Source organism: Mandrillus leucophaeus, unplaced genomic scaffold (assembly GCF_000951045.1).
Source record: "Mandrillus leucophaeus isolate KB7577 unplaced genomic scaffold, Mleu.le_1.0 Scaffold55, whole genome shotgun sequence".
Lineage (NCBI taxonomy): Eukaryota > Metazoa > Chordata > Mammalia > Primates > Cercopithecidae > Mandrillus > Mandrillus leucophaeus.
Window position 1 is genome coordinate 493,284 of NW_012105919.1, and position 17,708 is coordinate 510,991.

Sequence of the window (17,708 nt, forward strand, 5' to 3'; positions counted from 1 at the left end):
ATACAGATGAGGAAACTGAGGCCCAGATAGTGGAAAAGTCTTGCCCAAGAAGCACAAAATCAGGATCAGATCTCCCTTCCCTTGCCCTACCTCACATATTTCTTTCTTTCTTTTTCTTTTCTTTTTTTTTTTTTTTGAGACGCTCTGTTGCCCAGGCTGGGGTTGAGTGGTTGGATCTCGGCTCACTGTAAACTCTGCCTCCTGGGTTCAAGTGATTCTCATGCCTCAGCCTCCCGAGTAGCTGGAATCACAAGTGCGTGCTACCACACCTGGCTAATTTTTGTATTTTTAGTAGAGACAAGGTTTCACCACATTGGCCAGACTGGTCTCGAACTCCTGACCTCAAATGATCCACCCGCCTCAGCCTCCCAAAATACTGGGATTACAGTTGTGAGCCACTGTGCCTGGTCCAATTCATGTGTTTCTGAAGTTCCTATCAACAGACATTTATGTGTCGGTCTCCTTTGTTGGGTGGGCATCTCTGCTGAGTGACTGCAGCGGGCTGCTGCCTCCCCTCTGCATTGGGGACACAACATGAAAGAGTGGCCATGAATTTGGCCAAGGGGGTAGGGACTAATGGGAGGGAAACTTGAGGACTCTTATGCATGCAGTGGGACAGACCCTGATTAAACGGGTGCCAACTAAAGGGGGATGTGAAAGAAGGCTCAGGTTTGGGCTCACCTGGGATGCACTGGATGCCCTACTCCTGGGCATGCTCCATTTATTCTCACACGGGCAACCCTAGAAAGTTGCACTATTTTTTGTTTTGCTTTGTTTTTTTGAGACAGAGTCTTGCTCTGTCACCCAGGCTAAAGTGCAGAGGCACAATCTTGGCTCACTGCAACCTCTGCCTCCTGGGTTCAAGCGATTCTCCTGCCTTAGCCTCCTGAGTAGCTGGGACTACAGGTGCCCGCCTCCACGCCCAGCTAATTTTTATATTTTTAGTAGAGATGGCGTTTCACCATGTTGGCCAGGCTGGTCTCGAGCTCCTGACCTCAAGAGATCCGCCAGCCTTGGCCTCCCAAAGTACCAGGATTACAGGCATGAGCCACCACGCCCAGTGTGAAAGTTGCACTATTTTTACTCTCATTCCGCGGAGTAGGAAGCTGAGGCACAGATAGACGAAGTGACTTGCCCAAGACTACACCAGCACGGTATAGCTTGAAACCTGGGCGTTCTGACTGTAGAGGCCATGTTTTGAGACAGGGTCTCGCTCTGTCACTCAGGCTGGAGTGCAATGGTGTGATCACGGCTCACTGCAGCCTCCCTATCCTGAGCTCAAGTGATCCTCCCACCTCAGCCTCCCAAGTTGCTAGGACTATAGGTGTGCACCACCACAGCCTGCTAATTTTATTTATTTATTTATTTAATTTGGAGACAGAGGCTCACTCTGTCGCCCAGGCTGGAGTGCAGCAGCGCAATCTCGGCTCACTGCAACCTCTGTCTCCCAGGTTCTAGCGATTCTCCTGCCTCAGCTTCCCAAGTAGCTGGGATTACAAGCATCTGCCATCATGCCCGGCTAATTTTTATATTTTTAGTAGAGACAGGGTTTCATCATGTTGGCCAGGATGGTCTTCAACTCTTGACCTCAGGTAATCCACCCTCCTCGGCCTCTCAAAGTGCTGGGATTACAGGCGTGAGCCACTGAACCCAGCTGAGGCCATGATGCTGCATCCAGGAAAACCAGAGATGAATACAGAATGGAGAAATGAAGAAGAAACGAAAGAATAGGAAAATGAAAGAAAAGAGAACAAACAAGTAAGTATTTTTCTTCATTTTCTTTTTAATGGAATAGTTGGTATGTAATGCTTGTAGCACACATGAGTTATAAAACATACTAATAGAATGAACACTCTTGAACTCATCACCAATATAATACTATAATATAAAGTTATTGACTGGGCGCGGTGGCTTACTCCTGTAATCCTAGCACTTTGGGAGCCTGAGGCAGGTGGATCATGAGGTCAGGAGATCAAGACCAGCCTGGCCAATATGGTGAAACCCCGTCTCTACTAAAATACAAAAAATTAGCCAGGTGTGGTGGCGGGCGCCTGTAGTCCCAGCTACTCGAGAGGCTGAGGCAGGGTAATCGCTTGAACCTGTGAGGCAGAGGTTGCAGTGAGCCGAGATTGTGCCACTGCATTCCAACCTGGCGACAGAGCGAGACTCTGTCTCAAAAAAAAAAAAAAAAAAAAAAAATTACCAATAACTTCCATCTACTTATGCCAGCAGGTCTCTGCCCAAGTTGTACATTGAACACACCTGGGGAATTTTGGAAAACACTGGTACTCTCAGATGGGATTTGGGGTTTCGTTTGGGCATCTGGATTTTTTTAAGGTATCTGGATTTCTTTTCTTTTTTTTTGAGACAGTGTCTGGCTCTGTCACCGAGGCTGGAGTGCAGTGGCACAGTCATGGCTCACAGCAGCCTTGATCTCCTGGGCTTAAATGATCCTTCTACCTCAGTCTCCCGAGTAGCTGGCACCACAAGTCCCACCATGCCGGGTTAAGTTTAAAAATTTTTTTAGAGACAGGGGTCCCTCTATGTTGCCCAGGCTGGTATCTGGTGATTCCCATGCGCAGCCAGGTTTGAGGATCACTGGCTTATATTCTCCTCCCCCTGGTTTCCGCCTTCACCTTCAGGTGATGGTAACCACCATCCTCAAATACGCGCAGTGCACGGACAGATTCTTTGCGTCCGTCCTTCCCTAGTTCAAGGAGTAGCGACGTTTGCTGTTTATCTCCCGCCGGCCACGAGGGGGCACCAGAGAAAAAACACAGTCTCCCTTCGCGCTGAAGGAGGCTTGGCCCTTGCGACGCTCCGTCGTCGGGCTCGTTGCTGGCGCAACCAGGGCGGAAACTGCCGGCGTTGCTGTAGCGCGTCTGGGAATTACACCGGGGGACTGGCCCGCCCACTTCGTGCCTGCGGGAACTCGGGCCGGGGGACTCTTCGGAAACTCCAAGACTCAGAGAAATGTGAGTCGAGGGGTTGGACTCGGCCGCATCCGGCGTTAGGGCAGGGCCCGCAGGCGGCCCGCGCGGGCGGGAACCGGGGCGGCAGTCCACGGACGCGAGCTCAGGGCGCCTCCTGGGTCCTCACTCTGCTCCCGACGCGCCGTGACCCCCTTTGTTGCACGTGCATGTTCAGGTCGAGAGAGGGATGCGACGTGTTCGGGGAGTAGACCAGCTTGTGGGTGGCCAATCTGGGACCGGAATCTTAAACTTTTGACTCTTGATGCAAAAGTTGATCCACTGGCAGTTTTACGGGGCGGGGAAAAAAGTATGTGAAGCTTGCCACGGTCTCGAGACCGAGGTCACACGTTAGCAGCCCGCCGGCTACATTTGGACCATAGATGCAGAGTGTTTGCCCCCAAACTTGGAGGACCTCGAGTATGAGATTCTTGGCGTGGACCAGGCTTTTTCGCTTATTCGACAGGCGTTCCTACCCAGTCACTGCATCGACCCTGCACTCGAGGACAGCTTTTGGGACAGGGGAATTGGTCCCTGGAGTGAGACTGCTCTCTGCTTTCAGGGCTCCAGCTGTATCCCTGCATTGCTCAGGCAATTCCTCTCTCTAGCTCTCAGCTTCTTCATCTGCAGGGTGAAAGGTCTGTCCTCCATGGTAGCCCAAAATACTTCCGAGTGTTATATCAGGCGAGGTCCCTCCCAGGGGGCTGCCAGAGCCAGGGCAGGTTGGTCCCAACAGGCAGCCCCTCGCAGTGTAGAGAACCGTGGGCTTTGGTCTCAGACGGACATGAATTAGGAACCCAGCTTGTTTATTTCCTTTGCTTCCTGGCTCCGTGATCCTGAGCAAATCACTTCACCTCTTCGAACTTAAGTTTCCTCACCTGCCAAATAGCGAGGTGATTGTAAGAATGAAAAAAAGTCGTATGTATTGAGTGCTTGGCAGGTACATGTGTTCGTTACATTATTGTCTCTGTTTAAGTAGAGCGTGAATGCCCCCGATGTGCCTAGTCTAGCAATCTTAGGACAATCCCTGTGTCTGTCTGTTGTGTCCCTGGTGGTGGCTGGCCCACAGCTGGGTGCATGCAGTCCAGAATTTTTTATGTTTTAGGGTTTTTTTGAGACAGGGTCTCACTGTCGCCCAGGCTAAGTGCAGTGGTGCTATCGTGGCTCGCTGCAACCATGACATCCTGGGCTCAAGCAGTCCTCTTGTCTCAGCCTCCTGAGTAGCTGGGATTACAGGCGTGCCACCACTCCTGGCTAATTTTTGATTTTTGTTGAGATGAGGTCTCATGATGTGGCTGGTCTCCAACTCCTGGTCTCAAGTGATCCTCCTGCCTCAGCCACCCAAACTGTTGGGATTACATGCGTGAGCCACCGCATCTGGCTAAGGTTTATTGTTTTGTTTTGTTTTGAGACGAAGTCTTGCACTGTCGCCTAGGCTGGAGTGCAGTGGCACGATCTTGGCTCACTGCAACTTCCACCTCCTGGGTTCAAGCGATTCTCCTGCCTCAGCCTCCCAAGGAGCTGGGATTTAAGTTCCACCCGGTAATTTCACTGTGCAGCCAAGGGGTGGTGACCACTTGTTAAAGGGATGAGGCCAAGCTGGTGAGGGTTCCCGGGGTTTACAGTGGCTCACTTTCCTCCCATTCCTGTTCTCAGATGGCGCTCCCCACGCTGCCGTCCTACTGGTACAGCCAGCAGCACCTGAATCAGCAGTTAGCACGACAGCGAGAGCAGGAGGCCCGGCTTCGGCAGCAATGGGAGCAGAACAGCCGTTACTTCAGGATGTCTGACATCTGTAGCTCCAAACAGGCAGAATGGAGCTCTAAAACCTCCTACCAGCGGAGGTAATTTTGCGGTAATTGCCGATTGGATGGAGGTGGGGGCTACTTGCCAGTCAGGGGATGAGGCCTTAAGGATTTAGGGAGAGTAGGATTTGCCAGGCAGCATGAATTACCTGCGTGGTGATGTTTTTCCAGCTGGAAGTGGAAAAAAAGATCATCTATGCAGCCATACATTGGCATTGAAAAAGATAAAATGATGCAGAAGAATATGATAGAATTTGGAAGCCTGCTTGTAACCCCATATCCCCATAGAGAGCCACAGTTAACAGTCTCGCAGGTATCCTTCCATGCTTTTACTCATTGGTATTTGTGCTTAAATAAACACACAAACTGCTTTTATAGAAATACATGTAAACACGTGGAGGCTGAAAGCATAGGCTTTGAAGTCAGATAGACCTAGATGGAAATCCTGACCGTGTCTCTTGCTGAATGTATGAGCTTTGGTTTCCTCATCAGTCAAGTAGGGCTACAGCAGACCTATACTGTAGGATTTATGTGGTGGATAATATATACATTATTTATACATTTATACATTTTCTTTTTGCAAAAACAAGATTTTCTGTTAGGCATACTATTCTGTGACCTGCTGTCTTCACTTTAGCTGGGGACACATTCCTGTGTCATCATGACACATCTACTACGTCAGCCTCTTTAACACACAGCAGAGCAGAGCACGCTCCCTGTGGCTGTAGCATGATTGATTCAGGCAGGCCCCCTTTCACCCAGCATGCACGCCTATCAGCGTGAGAAGATGAAGGAAGAGAAGAGGAAGAGTCTGGAGGCCCGACGGGAGAAGCTCAGGCAGCTCATGCGGGAGGAGCAGGACCTCCTGGCCAGAGAACTGGAGGAGCTGAGGCTGAGCATGAACTTGCACGAAAGAAGAATCCGGGAGCAGCATGGGAAGCTGAAATCAGCCAGAGAAGAGCAGAGGAAACTGGTAACTTCCCAGAGGCCTTCAGGAGGCTGTGGAGCAGGAGTGCCCCCAGCCTGAGTGTGTCGCACATATAGGGCCATTCCTGGCTGCTCAGGTGTGATGAGAGGCCAGTGAACTCCAGAGCCAGCAGGAAAGGAGCTTAAGTCCTTGTGCAGGGACTGGGTTTTGGATCAGTTAGCTGTATTCTCTTTAGCCCCTTCAATCATTACATCTGAGTGCTTTTCCTTTCTTCCAGTTCTGTGGGCCCATAGAGATCTGGGAATAATCTGTTTTACCTTCCAAAGTAGTTATGTGAAACAGTGAGCCCTGATCTGTGCTTTTCAGCCTGCTGTATTATTTTGAGACCCCCTAGATAAGACCTCTGTGTAGCATCAGATTTTGGTCCCCTTTTGTCACCATTGCAAGAGTCACTTGGTAGTGCCATGTGGTTCTTAGAGCTGTGCATGTGAAGCACAAGGGTTTGAACAGTGGGTGCAGTGACAGTATGAATGGAGGCACTCATAGCCTGAGCTGACTTCCACTGTGTGTCATCCAAAACGTGAATGGATTTGAAAACTGACATCAGGCTTTCCATTTTGTGTTTTCTCGATAGATTGCTGAACAACTTTTGTATGAACACTGGAAAAAGAACAACCCGAAACTTCGAGAGGTGAAAATCAGAGACCTCCATTGATTTGTCTAAGTAGATGAAATCATGTTTCCAGACATTTTTTTTTTTTTAACACATATCTTGTACTGGGTTGAAACAGAGGAGGGAACCTTGAGCCACCTGAAAAGAGCGCCAGGCAGAAGATCTGGCACAGGCTGCACTGAGCGGTTCATTCAGTTGTTGAACAAATGTTGATTGAACCTCTGCTGCCTTTCTACCAGGTGGGGGCATGGAGATTAGACGTGGTTTCTGCTGTCTCCAGCACGGGAAACAGTGGATAGCTCATTACCGGGCAGGATGCAGGGTGCTGGGCCAGCCTGAGAGGATGATCATGGGCCAGTGCACTCAACTCTGGAGCGGTCGGGGAGGCTTCCCAGAGGGGTTCCTGGGGTGGAAGAGTTTGAAGGGATGTATGTGTGTAGAGGTGAGGAAAAGATGTTCTAGGTTGATGTGACTATGAGAACCAGGCCTGAGACTTGAGAGCAGAGTGAGCCCGGGAGCTGAAAGTGTCTGGGTGAGGCTAGGATGTCAGATAGGGAGAACCCCAAGAAATGACGCTGGCGAGGCAGACGGTGCCAGAGGCCATAAGAGCTTGTGTGACCTTCCTCTGAAGGTGCTGGGGGCGGCACACAGGATCCCGGCTGCATTTCAGAGAGATCCCTCTGGCAGCAGTGTGCCAGCTGGCAGGGAGGGGTGCTGCGACAGCCCAGCTGGGGGATGGTGAAGGCCTGAACTGGGCTGGCAGGGGAGAGGAGGACAAACTGCAGGAGAGGGGGTGGCCTCTTGGCTTGGTGGCCTTGTTCAGTGGAGATTTGGCTACAGGGAGATCATCCCTCACTGTTACTAATTTATTTTCAACTTACAGTTTTTGTATACATTTGGTGCCTTCACGTTATTCGTAGTTACATTTAGAAATTGCCAGTCATTAAATAATGGAACATCTAGTGCTTTTGTGTAGTTTGCACTAATCTGTGGGGGGACTCCTTAGCCCTGTTGGCTTTGGTGGAATCATCTAGAGCTATTAAATCAGAGAAGTTTATTCAGAACATTCAAGTTAGTTGCCTGTGTTCACAGCTGTAAGTTGGGAAAGATTATTGTAAAACTTTTTTGTAGAGACAGGGTCTCCCTATGTTGCTCAGGCTGGTCTTGAACCTGGGCTCAAGTGATCCTCCCACCTCAGCCTCCCGAGTAGCTGAGGCTACAGGTGGGCGCCTCCATATCCGGCTAATTTTATAAACAGTTTCCCAGACAAAAGATTTGGAATGTTGTGATCCATTTTCTAATCCAGGAGATTCTCTGCGCTCAAATCTCTTACTAACAATCCTAAACTTGTTGCACCCACTGGTGCATCACTTGCTACAGGGAGCACATTTTCCATCTGCTCTGCAGAGCAAGCTTTGGGGAGCCAGACACAGGGTTGAGTCTTCTCCTCACCCAGCTGTCTCCTGGGGCCTGGCATGCAGGAGACCAACCCACGCTGGCCTTCGAAATTGTATTTCCATCTCAGCGTCCAGCTTAACCCCAGGGCTAGTGGGAAGGAAGTCTCTGTTACTTTGTACCAGCTCAGGAGATTGATGTAGGAGCGCCTGGTCCTTTGGTCTTCTGATTGACTTGCATTCACACTGTACGTGTTGAAGTCACCCCACGCTCTCTACTGGATGCCTGTGAGGAGATTCACACCCTTCCCCTTCTATCCTCAGGTGGAGCTGGACCTTCACCAGAAGCATGTGGTAAACTCTTGGGAAACGCAGAAAGAAGAAAAAAAACAGGTGTGGTATGCGGCTCAGGGAATAGCCCCTCATTCTGCTGTGCAGGACTGTTGACGCCTTTGCATTCCTTTACCGTTTTCAGCGTCAGTGACTCCAGTTAAGGAGTATAGTATACTCTTTCTCAGTTTACTTGACACATGTGAAAACTGAACGTTTGCTTTTACACATACCAGAATCCTATGTGATAATTCCCAGGGCAGAATAAGGCCAGGTGACCAGGACTGAGAGGTGGCAAGTAGAGTATGCGTCTTCTTTTTTTCTTTTGGAGGCAGGGTCTTGCTCTGTCACCCAGGCTGGTGTGCAGTGGCGCAATTCATAGCTCAGTGCAGCCTCGACCAGCTGGGCTCAAGCAGTCCTCCTAACTCGGCTTCCTGAGTAGCTAGGACCACATGTGTGCACCACTGTGCCTAGCTAATTTTTTAGTTTTTGTAGAGATGGGGTCTTGTTCTGTTGCCCAGGCTGGTCTGGCCTCCTGGCCTTAAAAGATTCTCCCACCTGGGCCTCTCAAAGTGCTGGGATTAAAGGCGTGGGCCACAGGGTCCAGCTAGAACATGTGTTTTTAAGGGCTTTTTTGTCACTCTTTTGATGAAATTTGCATCATAAACTCGCAGCCCTGGCTTCCAGTAGCCCCTTTGGGTTTGAGCTTCCATACCTCCGTGCACTGGTCACTTTGCTGCCTGGTTCATTTTAGAAAGTGTTTTGTTGAGTGGGGAGGAAACCCAACATTATCAAGCCCCTCCCTGACTTGGTCTCTGAGGGCATTGTCATTTGGGATTCAGGCAGGATCTGCCTGGGCCCTGTGGCCTGCAGAACGGCGGCAGGAAGCTGGGTTTTTGTTGGCTTACAGTACAGATACTGACCTCCTGTGGTCATTCGGTCCCTTGTAGCAAGAAGCCACCGCAGAGCAAGAGAACAAACGGTACGAAAATGAGTATGAAAGGGCCCGAAGGGAGGCGCTAGAACGGATGAAAGCCGAAGAGGAGAGGAGGCAGCTGGAGGACAAGCTCCAGGCCGAGGCACTGCTGCAGCAGATGGAGGAGCTGAAACTGAAGGAGGTGGAGGTGGGCACAAGCCCCTCTCAGCCATGACCTCCTCCACAGCTGCTCGTTAGTGTGAGATGGGCACTTGAGGGGCTGCCCTGAGAAGAGCCATAGCAGGGCTGAGGTTCCGCAATGGGCAGCAGCAGCCAGCTTCTCCCGCTCCCACGCATCCCCTTCCGCCTCCTGCTTTCCCAGCCTCCACGTTTGCGTGCCTGGATTCCAGAACGTTAACAACACGGAGCCAGTAGCTGTTCTCTTAGAGGTGCTTAGCGGCCTGCTGTTGGAGAACCGTCTTAGAATCTGGATTTTCCAGTGCACTGAGTAGACACGATTTAGTCGCGTGGTCTGGCACCCGGCTCTCCATGGGGAGCAGGTTTCGGGTCTTGAGGCATAACTGAGGGTTTTTGGTCCAGGAGCTGTTTTTGGAGAACATGGTACAGTTTCCTTGAAAGAGTTAGATCTTTCTATTTAGATGAGGGAGGCCTATCTCCTGTGACCCCTCCCCTTGCCCAGGCCATGATTCAGGAACTACATTCTTAGTGCCTGCTACTTATTCTAGGTGCTGAGCACTGGGTTGGGAACTAGAGATAGAGCCTGACCAAGGCCCACAGTCCTGACCTCCTGGTAGGGGCTGTGTCAGGTGGAGGACAGTTGTTAAGTTACAGTAAGTGTGGACCAGTACAGGATCCTGTGGGAGTTTAGAGTTCGGTGCTCAGAAAGGCCCTTGCAGGAAATGGCTCAGATGAGATGGGATGAGTGAGTGAGTGGTGGGAGGGGATCGTGACCACCTGCATGGCCAGGCCAGCATTGTGTAGTGTCTGTGAGAAATGGAGATGGAGAATGAAGGAAGATCTGATTCCCACGATCTCAGATCTCAGTCGAGCTTACTCTCATCATCACCACAGGCGACCAAACTAAAGAAGGAGCAGGAGAATCTGTTGAAGCAGCGGTGGGAGCTGGAGAGGCTGGAGGAAGAGCGGAAGCAGATGGAAGCCTTCCGGCAGAAGGCAGAGCTGGGGTGTGTGTCAGGCCCCCACTCTTCCCAGGCGGGTGGGCCTCTTGCTTTTTCAGACTTGCATTTGTGTTGCCGAAACTGTAAAGTAGGCAGCCTGGTCAGCAGTTGTCTAACTACTATTTCATTCTTTCTGAGATACTGAAGGCAGCACACATTTGATTCTCCTTCAGGCGCTTCTTGAGACATCAGTATAACGCTCAACTCAACAGACGCACACAGCAGATCCAAGAGGAGTTGGTAAGTCTGAAGAGACAGCCTGACATCTTTCTTACCCTCTTTTGAAAAAAAGTCTTCCGTTGCTTAGTATGTGAGTGTATGCTGGTGAGAGTGAAAAGACAGTGAGGGGTTGGGGGAAAGGGGGGATGTTGGTCAAAGGGTACGTCCCTCAGTTAGGAGATCCGGGAATAGTGTCCAGCATGTTGGCCACAGCTGATGATACCTTATTGTATTCTTGAAATTTGCTAAGAGAGTTGATCTTAAGTGTTGTCACCAGAAAAACCAACTGTGAGATGATGGATATGTTAATTAGCTTGACCGTAAGGATCCTTTGCCAGCATAGATGGATAGATACAGATATCAGAACATCAAACTGTTTTTCAGTAAACGTGTTACTTAACAGCACAACGCAAAGTGAGATCCCCCTTGACCAGTGCCTGCAATCTCTGTCTGTCCCCAGAGGTGTCTGTCTGGTGTACATCTTTCCAGATATATTTACATACAGAGAGGTGGAGGTTTGTTTTTGTTTTTGTATTTAAATCTAATTGAGGTTGCATTCCTCAACATCTTCAATTAACACTAAATCTCTAATTTTTAAAAAGATTGGCCATGCGCGGTGCCTCACGCCTGTAATCCCAGCACTTTGAGAGGCCGAGGCAGGCGGATCACCTGAGGTCAGGAGTTTGAGGCCAGCCTGAACGACATGGTGAAACCCCATCTCTGCTAAAAATACAAAAGCTAGCCGGGCATGGCAAGGCGCGGTGGCTCACGCCTGTAATCCCAGCGCTTTGGGAGGCCAAGGCAGGCGGATCACCTGAGGTCAGGAGTTTGAGACCAGCCTGACCAACATGGTGTAACCCCGTCTCTACTAAAAACTACAAGAATTAGTCGGGCGTGGTGGCAGGCGCCTTAATTCCAGCTACTTGGGAGGCAGAGGCAGGAGAATCGTTTGAACCCGGGAGGCGGAGGTTGCAGTAAGCTAAGATCGAGATATTGCACTCAAACCTGTGGGACAAGAGTGAGACTTCTCTCAAAACAACAACAAAAACTAGCCGGGCATGGTGGTGCATGCCTGTAATCCCAGCTACTTGGGGGGTTGAGACAGGATAATTGTTTGAACCCAGGAGGTGGAGGTTGCAGTGAGCCAAGTTCGCACCACTGTACTCAGGCCTGGGCAACAGAGTGAGACTCTGTCTCAAAAAGAACAAACAAAAAAAGGTCATTATACTTAGATTGAACCTGTTCTTTTCAAATAGCTCCTTCATATTCTTAAGTACTTTGATGAGCTCCCTTGCAGTGAGGGGGACAGACCCAATATGGGGCACAGTGGCACAGTTGGTCCTGGTGTGCAGCTGTTTTTTATGGGGTCTTGCTCTGTTGTCCAGGCTGGAGTGCAGTGGCACAATCACGGCTCACTACAGCCTCGACCTCCCAGGCTCAAGCCATCCTCCCACCTCAGCCTCTCGAGTAGCTGGGACTATAGGTGTGCATCACCATGCTTTGTAGAGATGGGGTCTTGCTACATTGCCCAGGCTGGTCTTGAAGTCCTAGGCCCAAGTGATCATCCCATCTCAGCCTCCAGAAGTGCTGGGATTGCAGGCATGAGCCCCGGTGCCCAGCCTCCTGCATTCTTTTAATGCTTCCATTATGTCTGTGTGCATAGTAGCTAATTCCCCACCAAGGAGCATTTTGGTTGTTTCTGGTTTTTCCCTCTTATATAAAAGCTGCAACGAGTGTTTTGCACCTTTGTGTCACTGTGGTCTTTATTCTTACAAGTGGAATTTTTGCCAAGTTGTATTCCAAAGAGTTGCGCAACCAGGTGTGTCTGAGGGCATGTGGTGGTGGTGGAGTCTCCCTTTAGCCAGAGGGAAGCTCAGGCCTGTGCCGTGTCCGAACCACCCCTCATGGTTATCCCCGGTCTATTCCAGAAATAATTCAGCATCTTCCCATCTCTGTCTTGAGAACACTGTGTAGGATCACTAATGTCTGTGTAGAAAGGAAAGGGAGGGCAGGCCCCTCTGTAGGCTCTCACTGCAGAAGGGCTCTGTCCAGCCCAGCCACATGCCACCCTCTGCTTCCTCTAGGAGGCAGACAGGCGGATCCTGCAGGCCCTGCTTGAGAAGGAGGACGAGAGCCAGCGCCTCAACCTGGCCAGGCGGGAGCAAGCTGTGGCCGATGCAGCCTGGATGAAGCAGGCCATTGAGGAGCAGCTGCAACTGGAGCGGGCACGGGAGGCAGAGCTGCAGGTGCTGCTGAGGTGAGTGGCGGCCACTGACTGGGCCAGACGCTCCTGGCCTAGACTCTGGTACCTTGAAATGCCCCATGGGTCACCTGTTACTAAAATATCTATTGGCTGGGCGTGGAGGCACACACCTGTAATCCCAGCGCTTTGAGAGGCCAAGGCAGGTGGATCGCTTGAGCCTAAGAGTTTGAGATCAGCCTGGGCAACATGGCAAAACCCCAGTATCTACCAAAAATACACAAATTGGCCTGGCGTGGTTGTTCATACCTGTAGTCCCAGCTATTTGGGAGGCTAAGTGGGAGAATCACTTGAGTCCAGGACGTTGAGGCTCTGATCAGCCATGATTGCACCACTGCACTTCAGCCTGGGTGACAGAGCGGGACTCTGTCTCAGAAAAAAAAGAAAAAGAAGAAGAAATACCTGTGTATGTTGTCCATCATTCCCGAGGAGCACATCTTCATAATGGACCTGGCCTCTGGGGGTGTTTCCTTTGTATTATCTGAGGTGGAAATCATTAAGATTTAGAGTAACGATGTGTTCATCTGAAATCTGAGAGGTTTGGAAGGAAATTCTTTGTTTTTGTTTTTTGTTTTTCTGAGATGGAGTTTCACTCTGTCACCCAGGCTGGGGTGCAGTGGCGTGGTCTTGGCTCACTGCAACCTCTGCCTTCTGGGTTCAAGCAATTCCCTGCCTCAGCCTTCCGAGTAGCTGGGATTACAGGTGCCCGCCACCACACCCGGGTAATTTTTGCATTTTTAGTAGAGACGGGGTTTCACCATCTTGGCCAGGCTGGTCTTGAACTCCTGACCTTGTGATCCGCCCACCTCGTGTAAACCCGAAATGCTGGGATTATAGGCATGAGCCACCATGCCCAGCCAGAAGGAAGTTCTTATAGAGATGTTGAATGCTGCTTACGTATATAAAACTGAGTTTGGGTCCTAAAGATTAAATTAGTAGATTGAAATCATCGAATAATAAGTAGCATACATTGAGCACTTACTGCATGCTGGACATTGTGCCAAGTGCTTTATAGGCCTCATCTTACTGAGTCCTGACTTCCAGCCAAGTGGTGGCTTGTGAGACACGGAGACTCGAAGAGGTCACTTGGTCCAGGGTGAGCTATCAATGACACAGGCACATGGTGGCAGGGCTCAGGCCCAGGCAGCGCCCTGCTTCTCTCCAGGTCCTGATGGTTTCATTCATCTCTGTGTTAAACAGCCCCGGTGTAAGTCGCCCCAGTTGCTTTTTATAAGGAGATGGGGGTATTAAAAAGGTAACTTGAAATACTTCCAACACGGTGGCTCACACTTGTAATCCCAGCGCTTTGGTAGGCCAAGGCAGGTAGATCACTTGAGGTCAGGAGTTCAAGACCAGCCTGACCAACATGGTGAAACCCCATCTCTGCTAAAAATACAATAATTAGCCGGCCATGGTGATGCATGCCTGTAATCCCAGCTGCTCAGGAGGCTGAGGGACTAGAATCACTTGAACCTGGGAGGTGGAGGTTGCAGTGGGCCTAGATTCGCACCACTGCACTCTAGCTTGGGCAACAGAGTGAGACCCATCTCAAAAATAAAAAAATAAAAAACTTTCAACAGTACTTTCCATGGGATGCTGTCCTTAATTGTAATCTTTTCAAAGTGTGTGCGGATGTTTATCTGCAGGGTGGCCCTGTAGCAGCCATGTGCCCTGCAGCCCTGTCTGTTCTGTAGCTCACTTCCTGCCAGGGCGGGGAGGAGCCTGCTGTCGTCCCTTTTGTGTTTGTCCAGGGAGGAGGCCAAGGAGATGTGGGAAAAGAGAGAGGCAGAGTGGGCCCGAGAGCGCAGCGCACGGGACAAACTGATGAGCGAGGTAATCCCAGCTGCGGCGATGTGGACGGGCTACTGGGTCCTGGGCAGGTGTCTGGAAGTCCATGGTCAGTCACCCTGCCAGATGCTCTGGGAACAGTCTTCTCTGGTCATTTTAAGTGGGCTTTAAAAATCATTGAAAAATTATTATGAGTTTAGTAGAAAAGAATTCAGAAGTACAGAGAGTAGGAATGGAAAAAAGTACCCCAGAGCCCATCCTGTACGTAGCCATAGCTGCTTCGTCCATCTGCTCTTCTGTTTCTATGCCTGACCTTTTTTTTACATGTATTTCTTACCGTCTTGTGCTATTTGGCTTCAAGCATTGTGACATGTTGTTACATCTTTTTTTTTTTTTTTTTTTTTTTTTTTTGAGACGGAGTCTCGCTCTGTCGCCCAGGCTGGAGTGCTGTGGCTGGATCTCAGCTCACTGCAAGCTCCGCCTCCCGGCTTCACGCCATTCTCCTGCCTCAGCCTCCCGAGTAGCTGGGACTACAGGCGCCCGCCACCTCGCCCGGCTAGTTTTTTGTATTTTTTTTTAGTAGAGACGGGGTTTCACCGTGTTAGCCAGGATGGTCTCGATCTCCTGACCTCGTGATCCGCCCGTCTCGGCCTCCCAAAGTGCTGGGATTACAGGCTGTTACATCTTTATAAACACCACGTCGGGGCTGTGTGGCGGACTGTCCTCTGTCACCCGCTGTCTTTCCATTCCCTCTTATGGGTGTGCTGTGTTTTTCTGATTGGAAGCCGTTCTGAGAAACGCTGCCGAGAGCCTCTTGGTGCCTGAGGCTCTTCCCACGCGTTTCCCTGCTCTGCGTAGACGATGGCCGTGAACTGGAGGACGTAACTGCTCTCCTGGTCAGTGTGTACACTGTGTGGAAGACACACCCCAACCGCAGGAAATCTGGGAGAAGAGAGTGTGTCATCCATGGGCTGAAAGCTGTTGTAAAGTGGTTTTGAATGAGAACTTCTATGTCGTGTCTGGTAGTATGCTGTATTTTGGAATCCACAGGAAATCGGGTCCTGATGGGTGATGTTTTGCTCTTGTAAATACTAAGAATTTTCCAGTGCCTTTTGATTTTCCTCCTGATGGCGGCCACTTTCTGTCCCCCCAGCCCTGCAGCGTCACTGTGGAGAGTGTCAGGTGGCTTCTTGCTCCTGACTGTGGCCTGGGCTGGAGTTGAGGCGTCACACAGCTCTGGGGCCAGGTCTCAAACACAGCAGGTTCAAAAGGTTAGAGGATCACCGCGGCTCCGCCTCTGGTCATCTGTGCGGCTTGTGGCTCTCTTGTTTTTGGAACCCTCTGAGAGGAGGGAGACTCACCTTGTTGCTGCAAGGTTTCTGTGTCCCTGGGGAGAGCGCTCCATCCCCGTCTCCTTTGATTTCTTGGCACTCAGCTGTCTCTCCATAATACACAGTCTGGATACATTTTGTGTGTGTTGGGGTGCAAGGGAAACGCGTCTTGTATACTGGCAGGCGTGGCCGACATGAGAGCAAATCCTGTGGTCTGGCTCTGCCTCTGTCTGTGTACTTGGGCCTGAGGCCCAAGGATGAGGCTGGGCCTTGCTGTAGCTGCAGCCTGTCCAAGGCTTGTGGAACCAGGATCTGTGAGGGTCAACCTCAAAGCTGCCCTTTTCTTTCTGCCAACCTCAAAGCTGCCCTTTTCTTTCTGCCGAGGTTAGGTTCTGACAGGGAGGCAACAGCAAATACAAGAGAAGATTGAACAGAACCGACGGGCACAAGAGGAATCCCTGAAACACAGGGAGCAACTTATTCAAAATCTCGAGGAGGCGAGAAAGTCAGCTCGTCGCGAGAAGGAGGAGAGTGAAGAACTGAAATCGGCCAGGAAGCAGGAGCTGGAAGCCCAGGTGGGACTGATCCCGAGGGCAGGAGGCAGTGGGCCTGCTGTGGGTCTCGCATCATCCTGGGACAGGGTTCAGAGGCCCTGGACTGCCTGGCAGGGCTTGCGTGCATTTGAGAACACAGTGCCCCTTTTCCATCCCAGCTGCAGTCCTCATCCTCGTGACTGGGGCTTCTTTCCCTCCATAGCCTCCATGTCGTATGGGTGAGGCCGGCACTGCTGTCTGTTCTCTTTACTCTGTCTGCTTCTGCAAATAGTTGGCTTCCTGGGGGCCACAGTTCTCTCTTCATTTCAGTCCTTGATACACAAGACAGAACAGTCGTCCAAACACCAGGCCACATGCCGAGCTTTTCATGAGTTACGTGCCACGCGTATAGCCTCCAGCTTTCCACAAGGTACACGCTACACATACAGGCCTCTCCAGCTTTGCACGGGGTACACGCCACGCGTATAGCCTTTCTAGCTTTCTACAAGGTACATGCCATGCGTACAGCCTTCCAAGTCCCGTGTGCTCCCGTCTGTTCCTTGGCACCTGCATTGCTATTGCTCAGCTGGATTCTCCAGTCTGGGTAGGACTGTGGGCTTACCCTCCTCATCAGAGGCAGGGCTCTGCCCTGTGGGCCTTGTCTCGGGGGTGACTTTGCTCTTGGCATCCAGGTTGCAGAACGTCGGCTGCAGGCATGGGAAGCAGACCAGCAGGAGGAGGAGGAGGAGGAGGAGGCCCGGCGGGTCGAGCAGCTCTCAGATGCCCTGCTGCAGCAGGAGGCAAAGACTATGGCCAAGCAGGGCTACCGGCCCAAGGTAGGAAGTCTGCCAGGAGACAGGCCAACACCGGCAAGACAGACTCTGCCCAGCCCCAGCTCCCCTGGGCCTGCTCATCGCCCTGCGAGGACTCTGCTCTCTGGCCATCCGGGTTATTCCTTGTTCCTCTTCTCTTGTATTCCTCTTTCCCCTGACCAGCAGGGAGCCCTGACGCAGGGGCTGTTCCAGTCCTTGGTTGGGCCTCAAACCTTGAAGTGATTTTGCTCTGGCCTCTGCCTACTAAGCTGCATGCCTGTCCACCCTCTTTGGGCAATCTAAGAAGAGCTGTGGCCACAGCTGCTGAGAGGGGTCAGAGCAGTAGGTCTAGGCTCCAGCTGCTGAGACAGCGAAGCCGGGTGAACAGGAGACCGGCCCCCCTCCTCCCTTCCCTCCCTACCGCCCTCCTCCCCTCCCTCCCTACCGCCCTCCTCCCCTCCCTCCCTCCCTCTTGTGGGTGTCCTCCTACTCCCCTCCCCTCTGTGGGTGTCCTCCTCCTCCCCTCCTGTGGGTGTCCTCCTCCTCCCCTC

At 51.2% G+C, this 17,708-nt stretch overlaps 1 protein-coding gene across 2 annotated transcripts in view; it reads left to right on the forward strand.

The window, feature by feature from the left end:
- The first annotated feature begins 2,777 nt into the window (after positions 1-2,777).
- Positions 2,778-17,708, forward strand: part of TCHP (trichoplein, keratin filament binding) — an 18,503-nt gene continuing 3,572 nt past the window's right edge. Inside the window, exons 1-12 of one of the 2 annotated variants that reach the window (XM_011997851.1) lie at positions 2,778-2,975; positions 4,626-4,813; positions 5,537-5,747; positions 6,337-6,393; positions 8,094-8,162; positions 9,050-9,223; positions 10,108-10,220; positions 10,388-10,454; positions 12,518-12,690; positions 14,445-14,526; positions 16,202-16,387; positions 17,038-17,181. In XM_011997851.1, coding sequence (XP_011853241.1) covers positions 4,626-4,813; positions 5,537-5,747; positions 6,337-6,393; positions 8,094-8,162; positions 9,050-9,223; positions 10,108-10,220; positions 10,388-10,454; positions 12,518-12,690; positions 14,445-14,526; positions 16,202-16,387; positions 17,038-17,181 — 1,464 coding nt within the window. In that variant the 5' untranslated portion in view covers positions 2,778-2,975. Of the gene's footprint in view, positions 2,976-3,065; positions 3,280-4,625; positions 4,814-5,536; positions 5,748-6,336; positions 6,394-8,093; positions 8,163-9,049; positions 9,224-10,107; positions 10,221-10,387; positions 10,455-12,517; positions 12,691-14,444; positions 14,527-16,201; positions 16,388-17,037; positions 17,182-17,708 lie in introns of those variants that run through there. The other variant, XM_011997850.1, reaches the window with a different exon arrangement.